Genomic DNA, 19796 nt, shown 5'->3' with positions numbered 1-19796 from the left:
GTAATTTCTCCATTTCCTAGCGTGTAGCAGATGGACTCAGAACCAATGGGATGTATAAAAGCTACTTCTGAACCGGGTGGGAGGCTGCCTGTGACCCACTCAGTATTGCCCTTGCAAATGCCGTGTCCTCCCGGGCCTGAACATCCAGACGGTAGAATCTGGAGAAGGTATGGATGGAGGACCATGTCGCCGCCCTGCAAATCTCGGCGGGTGACATCATTCTTGTTTCTGCCCAGGATGCTGCCTGGGCTCTGGTCGAATGGGCCTTGATCTGTAGAGGTGGAGGTTTCCCTGCTTCTACGTAGGCCGCCTTGATGACTTCCTTGATCCATCGGGCTATGGTTGCCCGCAAGGCTGCTTCCCCTAGTCTTTTCCCGCTGTGAAGGACGAAAAGGTGGTCCGTCTTCCGTACGGGTTCTGACATTTCCAGGTATCTGGAAAGGATTCTGCCAACGTTGAGGTGACGTAGACTACGGGCTTCTTCCCAATTCTTCAGGGCTCCCGCCGACGGGAGCGAGATGGTCTGGTTCAGATGGAAGTGGGAAACCACTTTGGGAAGGAATGACTGTACCGTGCGCAGCTGGATGGATCCCGGAGTGAACCTAAGGAAGGGTTCACGGCAAGACAGCGCTTGTAGTTCAGATATGCGTCGCGCTGAACAAACTGCCAGTAGGAAGACAATCTTCAGGGTCAGCTGATGGAGTGATAACCCTCAAAGGTCTGAAGGTGGTTCCCGATAGGAAGTCCAAGACGAGGTTGAGATTCCATAGAGGTACCGGCCACTTCAGAGGTGGACGAATGTGTTTGACTCCTTTCAGGAAACGTGACACATCCGGGTAAGAGGCTAGGCTATCGCTCTCGCCCCTGGTGCCGAAGCATGCCAGTGCTGCCACCTGTACCTTGATGGAGTTGAGGGACAGTCCTTTTTGGAGTCCGCTCTGTAGGAACTCCAGCATCACGGGAACTTTAAGTGAACATGTTTTGATGTCGTGATCTTCGCACCAGGCTTCAAAGATTCTCCAGATTCTTATGTATGTTAACGATGTGGAGAACTTGCGTGCTCGGAGGAGGGTGTCTATTACCGCCCCCGAGTATCCGCTCTTCTTCAGGCGAGCCCTCTCAATGGCCAGACCGTAAGAGAGAATTGAGCTGGGTCCTCTTGGAGGATCGGACCCTGTTGTAGCAGGTCCCCGAGAGGGGGCAGGGGTAGAGGATTCCCTGCCAGCAGTCTTCTCATGTCTGCATACCACGGTCTTCTTGGCCAATCCGGGGCCACCAGAAGAACTAGTCCCTTGTGAAGCTGTATCTTGTGAATGATTGTGCCCAAGAGGGGCCACAGCGGGAAGGCGTATAGTAGGGTCCCCCGTGGCCAGGCCTGCACCAGGGCATCGATCCCTTGGGATTGTAGATCCCGCCTGCGGCTGAAATATCTAGGTACTTGGGCGTTGGTTCTGTTCGCCAGAAGGTCCATAACCGGTGTTCCCCACCGGTTTACTATCATCCGGAAGGCTGCGGGAGACAGCTTCCGTTCTCCTGGGTCTAGACTTTCTCTGCTGAGGAAGTCCGCCATGATGTTGTCCTTCCCGGCGATGTGGGCGGCGGAGATCTCCTGTAGATTTGCTTCCGCCCATGCCATCAGTGGGGTTTATCGCCAGTGACACCTGTTGGCTTCTGGTTCCCCCTTGTCTGTTGATGTAGGCAACAGTTGTGGCGTTGTTGGACATCACCCTGACCGCTTTGCCTCGGAGTCTTTGGGCGAACCGCAGGCAGGCGAGACTGGCTGCCCGCGCTTCTAGGCGATTGATGTTCCATCCTGCCTCTTCTGTGTTCCACTGCCCTTGGGCGGTTAATTCCTCGCAGTGTGCTCCCCATCCCCATAGGCTGGCATCTGTAGTTAGCAGAGTCCAGGTTGGGGATGATAGTCTTGAGCCTCTGTTCATGTGGCTGGGCTGCAGCCACCAGTGTAGTTTGGTCCGAACTGTGCCCGGGAGGGCTAAGCGTACGGTGTAGTTGTGCGACCGTGGGTTCCAACGGGACAGCAGTGAGTGTTGTAGAGGTCTCATGTGGGCCCTCGCCCAGGGGACCACTTCCAGTGTGGATGCCATCAGCCCTAGGGCCTGCAGGTAATCCCATGCCGTGGGGCGAGGGTCGCTCATCAAGGATTGCAACCGGTTCCACAGTTTTGATCTCCTTGTGGGAGTCAGGCTGACTTTGTCTTCCTTGGTGTCGAAGTGGACCCCCAGGTACTCCAAAGATTGTGAGGGCTGCAGGGAACTCTTGTTCTTGTTGACCACCCATCCGAGGCTCTCCAGAAGATACTTGACTCTGTTGGTTGATTGGATGCTTTCCTCTGGTGACTTTGCCCTGATCAGCCAGTCGTCCAAGTAAGGATGTACGAGGACTCCTTCCTTCCGCAGTATTGCCGCCACTACCACTATCACCTTGGTGAACGTCCATGGTGCTGTGGCTAGCCCGAAGGGTAGGGCCCGGAACTGGTAGTGATGGCCCAGGATCTTGAAACGTAGGTAACGCTGGTGTTCCTGATGAATTGGGATGTGCAGGTACGCCTCTGACAGGTCCAGGGAGGTGAGGAACTCTCCCAGCTGTATTGCCTTTATTACGGATCTCAGGGTTTCCATGCGGAAGTGGGGGACCTTCAGGTATCGGTTTACGGATTTGATGTCCAGGATTGGTCGGAACGTTCCATCTTTCTTGGGAACGAGAAAATATGTGGAATAATGACCAGAGTTTATCTCCTGAGGAGGTACCGGAGTTATGGCCTCGAGGTTCAGTAGCCTGGCCAGTGTAACTTCCACTGCTGCCTTTTTGGTGGGGTCGTGACAGGGGGACTCCACAAACTTGTCTGGGGGGATGCGTATGAAGTCCAGGTAGTACCCTTCCCGGATGATGGCTAGGACCCACTTGTCCGAAGTTATCTCGACCCATCTTTGGTAGAATAGGGCCAGTCTGCCCCCTATGGCTTTCCCTTGGATGGGTTGGCTGATTCCCATTGCGGAGCGCGGCCGGGCCCTGAGCCCGAGCTGTTTCCCCTCTTGTTGTGCTTGTTCCGAAAGGACTGGTTCCTGCCCGGAGGGCGTGGCGCCTGGTAGCTGCTCCTGTATGGGTTGAAGCGCTGCGAGCTTCTGCCCCTGGAGGCCCTGGAAGGCTGTCGCTGGGCTCTCCTTGACTTGTCTTCCGGAAGGCGCGGGTACTGGGGATTCACCCCATTTGCCCGCCATCTTTTCTATATCGCTGCTGAACAGAAGTGTTCCTTTGAAGGGCATCCTTGTGAGGCGTGTTTTGGAAGATGGGTCGGCCGACCAGCTTCTGAGCCAGAGCTGTCTCCTGGCCGCCACCGCCAATGATACTCCTCTGGCCGCTGTGCGTACTAGGTCTGAGGCTGCGTCCGTTAGAAAGGATAGCGCTGGGTCCAGGATATCTCCCGGGGTGCCGTTCCTGGCCTGTGATAAGCAGGCACGTGTCACCACGGTGCAGCAGGCCGTAATCTGAAGAGACATAGCGACCACGTCAAATGACTGTTTAAGCATGGCTTCTAGCCGCCGGTCATGCGTGGCCTTGAGTGCTGCTCCTCCCTCTACCGGAATGGTGGTGCGCTTGGAGACTGCGCAGACCATGGCATCCACTCTAGGGCAAGCGAGCATGTCTTCGGTTGCTGGATCCAGGGGGTACAAGCTGGCCAAGGCCCGCCCCCCTTTAAAGGCAGACTCTGAGGTGTTCCATTCCAGGTCAATTAGCTGTTGAGCGGCTCGCAAGAGCGGGAAATGACGGGAGGTCTGTCGAAGGCCTTCCAGAAATGGGTTCTCCTCTGGATCCCCTTGGGTTTCGGAATCCGGAATCGCCAGTTCCGCCAGGCATTGGGAGACCAGATCCGGGAGCTCCTCCCTTGTGAAGAACCGTCTCATGGTTCGGTGGGGTTCTGTCCCCGGGGGGAGTTCTCCTTCTTCTAGGGGTTCGACTTCTTCTTCTGAGATGTCCTTAGCCCCGAAGGTGGGACTACTTGGTGGTAACAGCCTATGCCTAGGTCTTGAGGGGCCTGGAGCATAGGGGTCCTCCTGCAACGTATGTGGTTGGTCCGCCCGGGAATCCGTTTACATTCGGACAAAGGCGAGAATCCCCTTGAGTTCCACCCAAGAAATAGATGAGGGGTCCACATTGAGTGGCGCTGCTTCCCTGGGAGCCTCCGGCTGAGAGGGAGTCCCGCTGGGGGTTGCTAGCTCCAGGGATCCCCCTGAAGAGCTAGTCCCCGGCCCTGGGCGAGACTGAGCCTGTGGTGGATCTCCCATGGCCTCCTTGCATTGGGCGCATAAGGCATCGGCTTCCTGGCTCTGGGCGGCCCTGAGGTGGCATGCTGAGCAGAGGCCTAGGGATTTTACTTCCGTTATTGGAGGTGTCGAGGTTGCCTGCGCGTACATGTTTCGCCGCGTATCTGTGCGCTTAGCCGGGGTTTGTGCGCGTATCTGAGCGCTTAACCTGGGATGTGCGTGCGGGTAGTTGAGTGCGCGTAGTCCGTGCGACCGGGACTTGTGCGCGCCGCTTATGCGTCCAAGGGTTCTTGTGCATATAACTTATGCGTAGAAGTAGGTTTGTGCGCACAGGTAAATTTTGTGCGCTCGGCCGGGCTGCGATGTGAACAGCGAGAATAAGCCAAGATGGCGACGGCGACCATGCGGGCAAGATGGCGACTACCTCGGAGGGTCTCCACGTGGGAAGGCCCTTGGAAATGCCAGGGTCTGGCCCTGCTAGGGCGAATCAACCCGGTGGCACTGGCTTCGGCCGATGGCCTGCGCTCTTCCTCAATCCTCAGAGACCGGCACAAGTAAAGATTTCTACCTTACCTTATCTTCGGCGCTTCCCAGTCTCCGGCTGCAGGGGGTGCGGGCAACTACCTTCACCGCCGCTTTTGAGGGTGCACCCGCTGCCTCTAAGCCGTGCCCGAACTCGTCTCGCTCGGGGGCTAAGTCCTCGCCGCGAACGGCTCCGGACCGATGCTGCCTCTATGCCGCGCCCGAGCCCTTCTCACTCGGGGGCTAGGTCCCTGCCGCGATTCGGCCACCGGACCGAGGCTCTTACCTCCAAGGGACCACGGAAATCACCTCGGGAAACTCAACTGGGGGAGGGACCCGAGGGTATCACCGCAGGAGTGCAGGGCTCATCTTCAGGTAGGAATTTTCTTTAAAATTTGGTAGAACGCTCAGCGAGCGTGAGATTGCTCCTAACTGCTTTGGAGACGGAAAATACTGGGGATCTGCACTTCCTGCAAGGGTATATGTACTAGGGGCTGACGTCAGATTGAAATCTGATCACTATACCCATTGGTTCTGAGTCCATCTGCTACATGCTAGGAAATCAATGTTATAACAAAAAAAAAATAATCACTGAAAAGGTGGCATATCAGTCATTTTTCACAGACTTCTTTTTTTTTTAAACATGGAATATCCCAGGAAATAAAGCAAACTAAAGTCCCTACCAATCTGTTATGGTCATCTTTCTAGAAAGTGGAGGCCTGAAGTCAGATTATTCTATGTGCCCATATGATAGGGCTGAATCTCTCACTGCAGCATTCTAAAGCATTGTATTCAGATCTCTACATTCATCCCCTTTAGATCATAAGCTAAGAAATTAATTTTATATCTATATGTAAGTAGGAAATTAAATATTGTTGCAGTTTCTCCATGACAGAGTGCAAATAATGTACCATAAGAAGTTGGTATATAGAAATGCGTGGAAGAGAGCATAATGTTTTGGAACAATATCCTGCAGAATAGATCCAATGTTTCGTGGATCTTTTCCAGAAAGAAATGAAGAAAAAGAGACCTTGATTCCTTTAGGACTGACTCCTACTACTGAAACAGTGGGGGTAATTGGATCATCTCAAACCTGGGAGTTGCCTGCACCCAGTACTGTGTGTGTTAAGAAGTGTTATTTTAAAGTTTTATGAATGGAAGACGGTATCCCACTTAGAACGCTGGATAAATGTAGGCTATGTTTTAAATAAATATCCTAATTTCTACCTACTGCAGGTATAGTAAGAGGGGTCTCCCAGATTTCTATTTGATAATCTCTTAGAATTTGATGGACTGGAAAAGCATTCTTGGGAAATCAGATATTTTAGAATTCCTAAGATTGGAAATCTCGATTCTGCATCATAAGTAAAAGAAATTGCTTGCAACATTCTTTTGATAAAATCCAGGAAGGAGAAGTCTTCCAGAGGGAACGTGCTCCTAGCTGAAGGCAGTGAAGGGTCAGATACAGATGTGGCAAGACTACCTGAATCTAACTCCATAAAATTGTACTCAATCTCCCAGGAATGTTTTGACATCATCAGATTCAAGTAAGGGAGGACACATCTGCACTTGAGACTGGAATACTGTATGCTTCCTATGGGACCTATTCTTTCGATTGACCCTAGGAGTAATAAAAGGGATACTTCTCTCTCAGAAGTTGAATGACTTCAAAATAATGTCAGCATTAATACAGAACAAGGCAGAGCTGTCTGCACCAGTCTCAAAATGGAGATTTTAGTGTAGGTTCCTCATGAATGACATACTTTGCATGACACTGGAGAACATTTAAGTACTCAATATTGCGTCTGTTTGAAGCATTTCCAGATGCAATAAAGTAGTCTACCACCATCTTGTCTAGACCTTTTTCATAAAATACTCCCTATAATGGTTCCTGCATGGTTGCATAAGATAGGATATCCTCCTGTGTTATCAATGTGAGAAGAAAGTTCATGTCACCAGGGAATGAAATAGTAAGTTTAGAGGTAATATTGATGGTATCAATGCACTTGGCATAAACATCAATGTAGTCTACAGCAAAGATGCCTTCTTTTCCTTGAGTCTTTAAGGAAGACAAACCTTCTCAACACTGGCTTAGCCCAAGGATGACAACAATAAAGGACTAGATTGATGTTAAAGCTTTGATGCCAGAGTCCAGTACTTGACCTTAAAAGCTCTCACTTTCAGTCAAACCTGCCTACTTATCCAGCAGAGTGAGTGACAGTTATCTTTGAAGGTACTGTGATCCTATTTTAAACTTAACTCTAAGGCAACAATAGCAAACCTGAAAGGCAAAGTTTCTTTGAAGTGTGAATATCTTTTGGCAGTTCTTGTCTCCTGCCAGCAGAGGGTTTCTGTGGGTCTCTTGGACTATCTTTTTAGTCCTCCCAGCTCTTATAGCCTGTACATCCTGCTGGCAGTCATCTTGTTCCTGTTTGGATTCAGTTATATTCCAGCCTCACAGTCTGCACTTTGCCAGAGCTTGGTCCTACTTCATGATCTTAGATTCTGTTTGGCTCTAATTTATGGTCTTACACTTGGTCCTACTCGCCAGCCTTCGTTTCTTGTTCCTAACATCATAAGTGCTATGCTAGGTCAGACCAAGGCTCATTGAGCCCAGTATCCTGACAGTGGCCAGTCCGGGTCAAAAGTACCCTTCAAATCCCAAATAGTTGCTCTATTACTTGTACCTCACTCTCAGAGAACAGAGATGGCTTTTCCAAATCTTTATCTGGCTGCTAATTGTTCTTGGGCCTTTCCTTTAGGAACTTGTCCTGCAGTGTAGCTTCTGGGGGTGCCTTCCTGTCTTCTGGCTTCTGCAGTGGTCCTGCACTGCGCTTCTGTGGACACCTTCAGGTCTCCATTTTTTAGTTCATCCTTGTCCGTGTAGTCCTTGTGTTTCTTGTAGACCAAGCCCTGTTAGCACTCAGGAACTTGAGAGGAAGGTGGCCATCACAGGCAAGAAACACCCCTGTTCCTTTCCAGTTACAACCTGACAATCTCATTTGCACACAGCATCCCCCTGACTCTGAGGTCATATCCTCATGTGGCAGCAGAGTATGCTGTCACATGAAGCAGTTGATTCTGATGGCCTCAATATCACCAATCTAGGGGCCAATAATCCGAAAGGTTTTGATGTCAATATCAGGACTAGGATAGTTTGAGAGATAGGATGCTTTATGGCCCTAGGAGACATAGTGGAACAAAATTAAACAATAGTTAATATGTTCAATTCCTGGGTAACTGATATATTCAGTATGGTGGTCAATGATAGACATCTTTCTGTTATAGATAGGAAACTATTTGAACCCTGTGGTTCTAGTCATCCACTGTGGGGAAAACTAACTTGGTAAGAATTAAAAAAAACAAAAAAAAGTAGCCAAAACAAATACCTCAAAAACCTCTGTAATTGAGGATGAAGTAGGAAAAAAGATTTTAAGCAAAAAAAAGCAAACAGAGGGAGCTTGTGACCAAAATGGTTTCCTGACGCAGAAATACATCTGCCTTCTTCTATGAAAGACTATTAAGGGGGCCTTGCAGAACATAGTTGTATGGGGCCCAGTTGTACATCCAGCAGAAAAGCCTTCTAAGGCTTCATTTTTTAAGCTCTAGTTAGCATATGTTCTGTCCTGGACACTGGATTAGGTCACATACATATGGGACGGACTTCATGCTGCTTGTCCAAGAAGTAGAAATGATCAGCAGCTACACAATTATAACAAGGATGGGGCTAGTATATACAAAAATCAATAATTAATCAGAAGATGTCAGACAAACTCTATGCAGAGTTAATACATAAGAAATATTAGAATCAGAAGGTACATTTCAAAACTTAAAAGGAGGCTTGTAGAAAACATATAGAACCCCAAGGATGGAATTAAAGAGCCAATTTAAAGAGCACTAAGCAAAAGCATAAAAGTGCTGTTAGAAATAGACACAAATACAAAGGGGCTCACTTTGCTTTAGAAACAAATGAAATGTGAAATAAAATAAGCAAGCAGGAATGCTAATAGCTATAAGCAAAATCCTAGCACTGGAGAAGCAAATCATAAGAAAGAACTTGCCAAAGATGTGCTGCTAGCAAAGTGGCTCAAAAATGTCTCTTAGGTAAAGTGTTATGCTTAAAAGACAACAAAACTCAAGTGCTTGCAAAAGATACAAATAAAACTGGGATGTTTAATTCTTCTTCTATTACTCTGTATACATTGTCAAATGTTCTGTTTTTATTGATTTTGATGAGTATATCATCCCATTGATGTTATAATCATGCAATAACTGATTGTTTCTCTGTTTAATGTGCTTGTATTTTCAATTGCACTCCACTGTGTGTCAGTCGTGTTTTGGTTTACTGTGTGACCATTGTTTGAATAAATATTGTTCCACAAACAGCTCTACCTAATCCACTTTATAATAAAATTCAGTTGTTGCAGAATCACTTATTTGTGCCCTTTCATTCTCCTTAGGCCTCCTTTTGTCTTGGCTTTTATGCTACAACCTCATTCAAATACATAAAAAGACAATACATTTGCAGCAGTTTCCTTTCTCCACCATGAACATTGGATAAGTTCTTGGAGGAGAAGTCCATTAATGGCTATTAATCAAATTAACTTAGGGAATAGCCACTGCTATTAATTGCATCAGTAGCATGGGATCTTCTTAGTGTTTGGGTAATTGCCAAGTTCTTGTGGCCTGGTTTGGCCTCTCTTGGAAACAGGATGCTGGGCTTGATGGAACCTTGGTCTGACCCAGCATGGCAATTTCTTATATGTGTAACATACGTTTTTTAGATAAATACTATACTATTGTGACAGACAGTACAGAACCTCCAAGATCTGTTAGACACCTCAACTCAGAGACTCACTGGAAGCATATTTTCATATCTTAGGTGATCTTTGCTATTCCCAATCTCAACCATCAATAGTAATGGAAGGGAACCACCAGCTGCAAATCGGGAAAAATAGATCACACATGCCAAGGAGACAAATAAGAGAATGGAAAATAATTTGATTACAAAATGCTAGTTTAAAGCAGCAGTACTTTCCAGATTCTTCAAAATAGCTTATCTGATTCTTGGTTCCATTTATTCTTTTCTTGCTATATTCGTTATAGTTACTTTTTTGGGGAACAAAATGTGCCACTCTATTGTGACAAAAATTTTTTTAAAAGGCCTTCCCAGAGTCCAATGTTAAGGAGTTTGTACAATATTTACAACTGTAGATATATCAATGTGGTCTGATGAAGATCTGCATTGCACTAAATTTTCTAAAATACTTCAAATACCAGTATCTCCTCAAAAGATAGCCGTTAGCCTATGCAATTTACCTCTGCTCTGATCCATTTTGAAAGAACTATAAAGCAAATGTTCCTTACCTGTAACAGGTGTTCTCACAGGACAGCAGGATGTTAGTCTTCACATATGGGTGACATCACAGGATGGAGCCCAATCACAGAAAACTTCTGTCAAAGTTTCCAGAACTTTGACTGGCCCCTACTGGGCATGCCCAGCATGTCACTAACCCTGCAGCCAGCTGGGGTCCCCCTTCAGTCTTATTTAAAAGCTACAGGCAGTGCCGAAAAATAAAATAAAACGTTACGAACCCAACACCGGGGTACGGCGGGCGGGTTTCGTGAGGACTAACATCCTGCTGTCCTGTGAGAACACCTGTTACAGGTAAGCAACATTTGCTTTCCACAGGACAAGCAGGATGGTAGTCCTCACATATGGGTGAGTACCAAGCTGAGGATGTCCGAACATACACCAAATGTACCCAAAGGCGTGCAACAGGCATAACGACTGGGGTGGAATTTGGTAGAGCGCATCCTGAACCCCACTGGGCAGGCAGAAGGGTGTTGGTACGTCACGTTGTAAATAGGTTATGAAGGACAGACTGGCCAAAGATGGAATCTAGTCTTCCGGCTTTGTCCAAGAAATAGTAGGCTGCAAAGGTGTGGAGAGAACTCCAGGTGGCAGCCCTGCAAATGTCAGGAAGCGGCACCGATTGCAGGTGTGCTACTGAAGTCGCCATGGCCCTCACAGAGTGTGCTTTAACACGGTCTTGAAATGGAATACCCGCTTGCTGATAGCAAAATGATATGCAGTCCGCCAACCAGGAGGAGAGAGTCTGCTTACCCAGAGGCTTCCCTAACTTGTTAAGGTGGAAAGAAACAAACGAGTGCTTTCCGTGTGGGCAGCTGTACGGTGTAGGTAGAACGCTAGAGCCCGTTTACAGTCAAGGGTATGCAGAGCCTGTTCTCCTGGATTGGCATGGGGCCTGGGAAAAAAGGTAGGTAGTACGATGGATTGATTGAGATGAAAATCCGAAACAACCTTAGGTAAGAATTTAGGGTGAGTGCAGAGTACCGCCCGGTCCTGCAGAAGTAGTGTACGGCGGATAGGTAACTAGGGCCTGTAATTCACTAACTCAGAGCTGAAGTGATAGCCATAAGGAAAATCACTTTCCATGTGAGATGTCGAAGTTCACAAGAGTGAAGAGGCTCGAATGGTGGTTTCATGAGCCAACCTCAAACCAGATTAAGGTCCCAAGAAGGGGCCGGAAGACGTAATGGAGGCTTGATGTGGAGCAAGCCCTTCAAAAAAGTGTTACAAGGGGTTGTACTGATATAGGGACATCCCCAACACCTTTATGGAAGGCAGCTACCGCACTGACATGCATTCTGATGGAAGAAGTCTTAAGACCTGACTCTGATAGATGCCAGAGATAGTCCAGAAACTTCGTGATTGGACAGGAAAAGTGGTCAAGGGACTGAGAAGAGCACCATGACGTGAACCTTTTCCATTTGTAAGAGTAAGATTTTCTCGTGGAAAGCTTCCGTGAAGCAATCAAGACACGGGAAATTGGTTCAGAAAGGTTAAGTGGCTGAAGGATTAACCTTTCAACATCCATGCCGTCAGGGACAAGGCGTGAAGATTGGGATGGCATAGGCAGCCGTCGTTTTGAGTGATCAGAAGCTGGTCCGTTCTTAAGGGAATGCGCCTGTGAAAGGAGAGATCCTGAAGTATTGGAAACCACACTTGGCGTGGCCAGTGAGGTGCTATCAGGATCATGGTTCCCTTGTCCTGACGTAACTTCACGAGAGTCTTCAAGAGAAGAGGAAGCGGAGGGAATACATAGAGCAGTCCGTTTGCCCATGAGAGGGAGAATGCGTCTCTGGGCTGAGAGCATTTGCTGCGAATGAGAGAGCAGTAGTTCTCTACTCTGCAGTTGTGAGGAGATTCAAAAAGGTCTATCCAAGGATATCCCCATTGTTGGAAGATGGAGTTTGCTACCGAGAGGTTGAGAGACCACTCGTGCGGTTGAAAGATGCGACTCAGCTAGTCTGCCAACACATTGTCCACTCCCAGCAAGTAGGTGGCCCTGAGGTACATCGAATGGAAGAGAGCTTCCACCCATATCTGCGCAGCTTCCTGACACAGAAGGAAGGAGCCTGTGCCTCCCTGTTTGTTGATGTACCACATGGCCACCTGGTTGTCCGTCTGAATCAGGATGACTTGGTTTGAGAGGCGATCCTGGAAAGCCCTGAGAGCATATCTGATTGCTCGAAGCTCCAGGAAATGTATTTGGTATTTGGCTTCCTCTGGAGACCAGGATCCTTGTGTTTGCAGATCGGCCACATGGGCTCCCCAGCCAAGGTTGGAAGCGTCGGTGGTGAGAGTTATTTGAGGGTCTGGAGCCTGGAAAGGCAAGCCCTGGAGGAGATTGATCTGATTTTTCCACCAGGCAAGAGACAGACGGTGACGTGGACAACAGTCGACAGGGGCTGAATGGATTGAGTCCATTGTGAACTTAGTGCAGTGCATGAGTCTCATGGACAAGCGGGGCATTGGTGTGACGTGGACTGAGGACACCATGTGTCCCAGGAGGATGAGAAATTGGCGTGCAGTCGAAGAGTGCTGAGACTGCAGCTGGTGAGCAAGAGACACGAGAGTTAGTGCTCGCTGTCGAGGCAGGAAAGCCTTTGCCTGCAAGGTGTCCAAGTCTGCCCCAATGAATGACAAGGTTTGAGATGGGACTAAATAAGATTTGTTGTAGTTGACGAGAAATACTAATGAAATTAAGGTGTGTAAAGTTAGATTGAGGGACAACAGAGCAGCTTGCTGAGTGGGAGCCCTGACTAACCAGTCGTCTAGGTAGGGGTAGATGTGAACACCTTGGGTTCTGAGGAAGGCTGCAACTACTACGAGGCATTTTGTCAAGGCTCATGGCGCAGACGCTAGGCTGAATGGAAGCACTCAGTATTGATAGTGCTTGGGGCCTACTAAAAACCTCAGGTATTTGCGATGAGATGGAGTTATCGCAATACGAGTATATGCGTAATGGAGGTCTAGAGAGCAGAGCCAGTCTCCTCTTTGTAGAAGAGGGAGAAGCGAGCCCAAGGTTACCATCTTGAACTTCTCTTGCTGTAGGTACTTGAGGGCCCGTAGGTCCAGAATAGGACGAACGCCTCCCGATTTCGTAGGGATTAGAAAGTACCGGGAATAGAACCCTAGGCCTTGCTGAGAGTATGGTACAGGTTCTATTGCTTTGGATTGGAGAAGGAGGGAGACCTCTTGATCCAGAAGAATGGAGTGATCGGATGTCCTCCACCTCAGTAGAGGTGGGGAGTCCGGAGGCAGGGAGAGAAAGTTCAGATGGTAACCCTGAGCAATTATTGCCAGTACTATTGCCAGTACCCATTGGTCTGAGGTGATTGAGTGCCATATGTTGTGGAAGTGGCACAATCGACCTCCCACTGGTATGTGAGGCAGAGGAATCTGGCTGCTGCTCTCTAGGTGGAAGTCAAAAACCTGAAGCAGGCCCTGGTTGAGGAGCTGCTTGAAGCTTTTGTTTACGTGTTTGACTAGACTGTGGTTTTTGATAAGGTCTAGTGTCATGGGATCTGGCTGGTGGCGGATAGGACTTCTTTGGGTGGAAGACAGACTTTTTAGAGTCCTTTCTGAAGGGCTGCTTAGAAGAATAGTCGGAAGGCATCAGAGAGAGCTGTCTTAGGGTCTCATGATGGTCCTTAAGTTCCGCCACCGTCCGTTGAATCTGTTCGCCAAACAGATTATCTCCGACACAAGGCAGGTCGGATAACCTGTCTTGTACTTCCGGGAGAAGGTCTTCTGACCTTCTTGATCCAGGCCCACCTTCTTCCCGAAATAGCAGCTGCAGATACTCTAGTAGAAGTATCAAAGATGTCATAAGATGTCCTGATCTCATGCTTGCCTGCCTCAAAACCCTTGTTTACTAGGGTTTGAAGCTGATCTTGGAATTGTTGAGGTAGGGTATCTGAGAAGTCTTGTATCTGCTTAAAAATGACCCTGTTATATTGGGTCATATAGAGCTGATAGGCGGCAATCCGAGAGAGGAGCATTGACCCTTGGAAGACTCGGCAACCTATGGCATCTAGGAACCTTTGTTCCCTGCCAGGGGGAACAGAGGAGTGAGGCTTTGATCTCTTTGCTCTCTTCTGTGCAGACTCCACCACTATATAGTGGTGATCCAATTGTGATTTCTGAAAGCCTGGAGCTGACTGCACCAAATAGGTAGTGTCAGCTTTCCTGTGGACTGGAGGAATGGAGCCTGGATGTTCCCAGTTCTTCTTCAGGAGATCCAGAAGAACCTGGTGGATAGGAATGAAGGTTATTACCTTGGGGGCATCTAGGAATTGGAGTAACTCCATCATCTGGTGCCTATCATCCTGTTCAGTCTGCAATTGGAAGGGGACCAATTCAGACATTTCCTTCACAAAATGTATAAAGGAGAGGTCCTCTGGAGGAGAATGCTTCCTACTTTCAGTGGGTGAAGGTGGTGAAGGTAAATCATCGGTGTCTGGAGAGGAATCATCAGTCCAAGTGTCGTAGGGATCAGCACCTATCCCTCTAGGAATCAGAGGGGGACAGGGTGGTGGAATACCTGAAGGTCCTGGTCTAGGCTCTGAAGGAATCTGAGGAATTATCGGAGGTACCGATGAAGGCATCTAAGGCACCGGCACCGATGGTTGGATCGGTGGTGAGGGATGTATCGGCATCGATGGCTGAGGCAGAACTCCCGATGGAGGGAGGCGGAACGGTGTTTCTCCTCCCGATGACAATGTAAGCGAGGAGGGCACCGGCGCCATCGGGGACCCAGGATCCACCAGTGGAAAAGCGGCAATGAGCGCTTCCATCCTGGAGAGCAGCGATGCCAACACTGCCGGAATCGGGTCGGTGGTGGGTTCCGCAATCCGTACCGGTGTCTGTGCCGGAGGAACCTGGAGTCATTGCATCGCCTTGTCGATGGCCTCCTGAACCATCCAGTCCAGTTCTTCTCGGAGACCTGGAGCAAGCAGCCCCGGCTCCGGAACAGAAGGAGGCAGAGGCATAGCCGGAGGGACCAACATTAAAGGCGGAGTCGCAGCTCCCGATCCCCTGTCGGGTGAGGGTTGCCTCAGTGACCCAGTCGCAGAAATGGTCGGTGCCTTTTCTGGACGGGGTTTCTTTGAGAGCGGCTCGGACGATGGCGAGGTCGATGATTTTGCTCCCTCGATGGTCTGAGTCTTTCGGTGCCGATGTTTCTCCCTTCGATCCCCTCGGACTTGAGGGGGAGTAGAGGGTGTCGATGGCCGAGAAGTCATCAATGCCGGGCGGTCACCTGCCGGTGGTCGATGCTGGCGCAAAGTTGACGGTGCCGGCTCTGACGACGTCGATGCAATGGATGGAGTCGGGGTTTGAGCACGGAAGAGAAGTTCCATCTTCTCCATTCTGGCCTTGCGACCTTTTGGTGTCATTAGGGCTCATTTGGTGCAAGTCAAGACATCGTGCTCGCATCCTAGACACAGAACACAGACTTTATGGGGGTCTGTGATGGACATGGTGCGAGTATAGTCCGGGCACCGAAGGAACCCAGACGCCATGGCAAAAAATCGAGCCGCGGTACGGTCGACGGCCAGTAGGCCGCGAGGGCCAAACTCGACGGTAATAGACGGAAAACGGGTAAAAGCTTACCAGAGTACCGCGGTCTGGAAAAAGTTAAAGGAGGGACCCCTGTGGGGGCAAATTAACTTTTAGTAATTCTGTGAAGAAAATTCCTGTCAGGAATCTCTGCAGAGCTCCTTTACCGCGAGGCTACTGCTGCGCGGAAAAAAGAAGACTGAAGGGGGACCCCTGTAGGCTGCAGGGTTAGTGCCATGCTGGGCATGCCCAGTAGGAACCAGTCAAAGTTCTGGAAACTTTGACAGAAGTTTTCCGTGATTGGGCTCCATCCTGTGATGTCACCCATTTGTGAGGACTACCATCCTGCTTGTCCTGTGAGAATAAACTAAACAAAATGAAGACAATAAAAATCAGATAATTAAATTAGTTAAAACATAGTACTGATGGTTTGAAACAAGCAAATATTAAGGCATCCATGTAGGAAATGCATTACAGTTTAGCTACTTGAGCTCATTTTTCTCAATTAAAACAGAGCTGCATAATAGAAACAAAAGCTATAATCATCTCTCACTATTAAGATTATATACCTGACATGGAGAATTTTTGCTGTTTGAACAAAGCAGGACTGATCAGTTTCTTTTAGAACTTCCTGTGCATATCCCACAAGACCATTGTTTTCTAGTAGACCCTGAAATTCCTCCTTTTGATTTTGTAGTTTGTCCAGTTTTACAGCCTTAGTATTACGAATTGACTTGATAACTGAAGCCTTCCGTTCCTCCAAAACATTAAACAGCTTCTCAAAGTTGCCAGTTGCTTCTTCTTCTGCTTTGTCTCCATTACACTATGGAATGCAAACAGTAAAATCTGAAATAGTTTTCAAGAATCAAAAAAACATTTAAGACCCCTCACTCTACAGAAGAGAACCAGTGAATCCAGTCTTTTCAGAATTTAAAGTGAGCTAAAATATTCATGTTCACCTAAAGCATATCAGAACCACCACTACATGAATCAATTGTTTGGGAGGTAGGGAAATAATCTACATCCTGAATTCAGTTCATGTCAGATTTATCCTCAATGTAATAGTTACCTGGTAGAAGGAAACATTAACATTTTGAAAGAGAACTGACAGGAGCCAAAGAGGATTCTTCTTAGCACATATTTCAATTTGAGGTAGAAAAATGAAAAAAACTTCACTGTGTGCCATCATCTTTAATGGGCCTTCCAACAAAGCCAAACTTATAATTCTCCAAAAAATGCTGGCCTTCTTGAAATACTCGGCAATGTGTGTACAGCACTACTAAATAAACTAGCAAAGGATCTACAGTAGTAAATAATTGCTCCATTCTCAGTCAGGCTAAGAACATTTCCTCCCCAGCAAGCCTCTAAATCCACTGCTGAAACCCACCAGGCTCTCTGAGCTCTCAAATACAGACCAGCAGTTCTCTAGAGGCTAGATTACAGCTTCTTAAAAATTAGAGACAATAATTAATTTTGAAAGTTGTTTTGGCCTTAGAAAAGTTCTATATATTGTATAGGAATTCCTCTTTATAATAAAGACGATCAGACCATAATAGGTTTGCTACAAAACTATGCTAGAATTAGGATTATAACATGCAAAAAGATTTCAGTCTGCTATTTTAAAAACTATTATACATCTGAGATTATACATAGCATAATTGGCTTTACAGTTCGGTTGATATTTTGACACCTAAAAATATATGAAAACTCTGGTGGATTATGCCAGGTTTATCAGGGAAATTTGAGTACTCAACTCAAATTTTTCCATTTCTGTGAATGCACAAAATATATTTATAACAGTGCTCCCCAATCCTGGCCTGGGGGCCCACCAGCCAGTCGGGTTTTCAGGATATCCACAATGAACATGCATGAGAGAAAATTTGCAGGGACTGCCTCCATAACTTGCAAATTTTCTCTCATGCATGTTCATTGTGGATATCCTGAAAACCCGACTGGCTGGTGGGTCCCCAGGACAAGGTTGGGGACCACTGATTTATAAGACAAAAAGCATATAATTTTCAGGCTTTGAGAGAGACAAAGATGGCAGATAAATATCAATTCTCAACACATTGGTGCTTTCTCAAAAGAAAATATTTTAGTGCCATTTGGCAAATAACTGAACTTAAATGAACCGTTTTAACTAGAAGATACACATATATAATGAAAAATAGTGAGATTACTTACCATAATGGCTGTTCTCAGAGGATAAAACAGATCAGTCACACAAATGGTATTCCCTGTCGTCACCAGGTTACAGCAAATTTTAAAAGTTTAAGTATGCACAGGATTTTCCACAAGTCTCCACAGTTCCTTTCCTAGTTAAGCTTCAACAAGACAGGGAGGAGGGAGGGAGGAATTGTGTAGCTCATTTGTTCTGTTGTCAGAGAACATCCATTATAGGTAAGCAATCTTGCTTTCTCCATTGAGAGCAGACAAACAGCCACACAAGTGGGAACTCCCAAGCTCAGAACTGCTTAATAGAATATGAAAAAAAACAATCAATGTCGGCTATACACTCCTTTAAAAGGAAATCAGATTAGTTGAAGCTGCTATTTGAATAAGTTGCGCAGTGCAGCCTGTCCAAAACTACTGTCTCTATGAGAATATTCTTATAAACAATGTTTATGTACAGTAAACAGTAAATGTATCAATGGAGGACCATGTAGCTTTTCTGCAGATGCCCTGTAAAGATGCTGAACAACAAAATGCTACTGTAGATGCATTTGCCCTCAGCTGATGAGCGTTTACACTTTGTTGAAGAGAAATTCCTGCTATTTTGTAACAGTATCCTGTTTACAAGTGGCCAATCCAGGTCACAAGTACCTGACAAGATCCAAAATAGTAGTTAGATCTCATGATGCTAGCATCCAGGGATAAATAATGACTTTTCCCAAGTCTGCCTGGCTAATAATGGTTCATGGATTTTTCCTTCAAGAATTTGTCCAAACCTTTTTTAAACCCAGCTAAGTAATTTCCTCTGGCAATGAGTTCCAAAGCTTAATTGTGCATCAAGTGAAAAAATATTTTCTATGCTTTGTTTAAAATGTGCTATTTACTAACTTCATGGAGAGTTCAAGTCTTTGTATTTTTGAAAGAGTAAACAACTGATTCACAGACCTCTATCATATTCCCTCTCAGCAGTATCTTCTCCAGGCTGAACAGTCCTAACCTCTTTAGCCTTTCCTCATAAGGGAGCTATCTTTTCTCAATTTCAATAACATTCTTGAAATAAGAGGTGTCAGTGGAAAGACATACATGAATATTTCCCTCCAGGATACTGCAACAGCATCTGGAGCTAGGGATCCCTGTGCTGGCCTCTTTGAACAGTAAACCAGAAGTTTGTGGTTGGGAGATGCAAACAGATCTATGCTTGGGGTTCTAAATATTCTCTTTAGCATAATGTAATTAAGTGACCATTTGCGACATCGAAGATGACTACTTAAAGCATCTGCTAATAATTTGTTTCTCCTAGGAAGAGCTACTGCAGGCAACTATGTTTCTTAGAATGGCCCAAGCCCACATTTTAAGAGCCTGAATCTGCTCCTCCTTGCTTGTTTATAAAAAAACATTGCTACTTTGTCTGAATCTGGACTGTTAAGTTCTTTAGCCATAATTCAAAAGATTCAACACTGAATATTGCTCTTAGTTGCAACACATTGATATGGAGTTCTGTTCCCAATATATCCAAACTCCTTGGGTACATAAGGTGCCTATATGTGCTCTCCATCCTCAAGTGGATACATCCATTAAAACCTTTTGAATCTGGGGTGGATGGAAGGGAAAGCCACACAGGTGCTTTCTTGGCCAGGTCTATCATTTCAAGGAGTATTTTCAATTGTCTATTAGTTGAATCTTGTGAAACAACTGATCCTAATGTTTATTCCAATGAATCTAAATGCCATTAGGTTCATCTCATCTTTAAAATGGGCTAACGAAATGCCACACTGTAGCTGCCATATGACCTAACATTTTCATGAAATATCTTGCTGATACCCACTGCTTTGCTAATAGTTCTTGGACTATAAACACCAAAGCGTTCAGCCTTTATGTGGGTAGAAATA

At 46.8% G+C, this 19796-nt stretch overlaps 1 protein-coding gene across 3 annotated transcripts in view; it reads right to left on the bottom strand.

The window, feature by feature from the left end:
• The window catches only part of TRIM36 (tripartite motif containing 36), a 344127-nt gene that overhangs the window by 137348 nt on the left and 186983 nt on the right, over positions 1–19796 (bottom strand). For all 3 annotated transcript variants that reach the window (XM_029571457.1, XM_029571466.1, XM_029571476.1), the window contains exon 6: positions 16305–16558. In XM_029571457.1, the coding sequence (XP_029427317.1) occupies positions 16305–16558 (254 nt within the window). The remainder of the gene's footprint in view (positions 1–16304; positions 16559–19796) is intronic.

This window comes from Rhinatrema bivittatum, chromosome 1, assembly GCF_901001135.1.
Source record: "Rhinatrema bivittatum chromosome 1, aRhiBiv1.1, whole genome shotgun sequence".
NCBI lineage: Eukaryota > Metazoa > Chordata > Amphibia > Gymnophiona > Rhinatrematidae > Rhinatrema > Rhinatrema bivittatum.
This window is presented reverse-complemented; position numbering and strand designations above follow the sequence as displayed.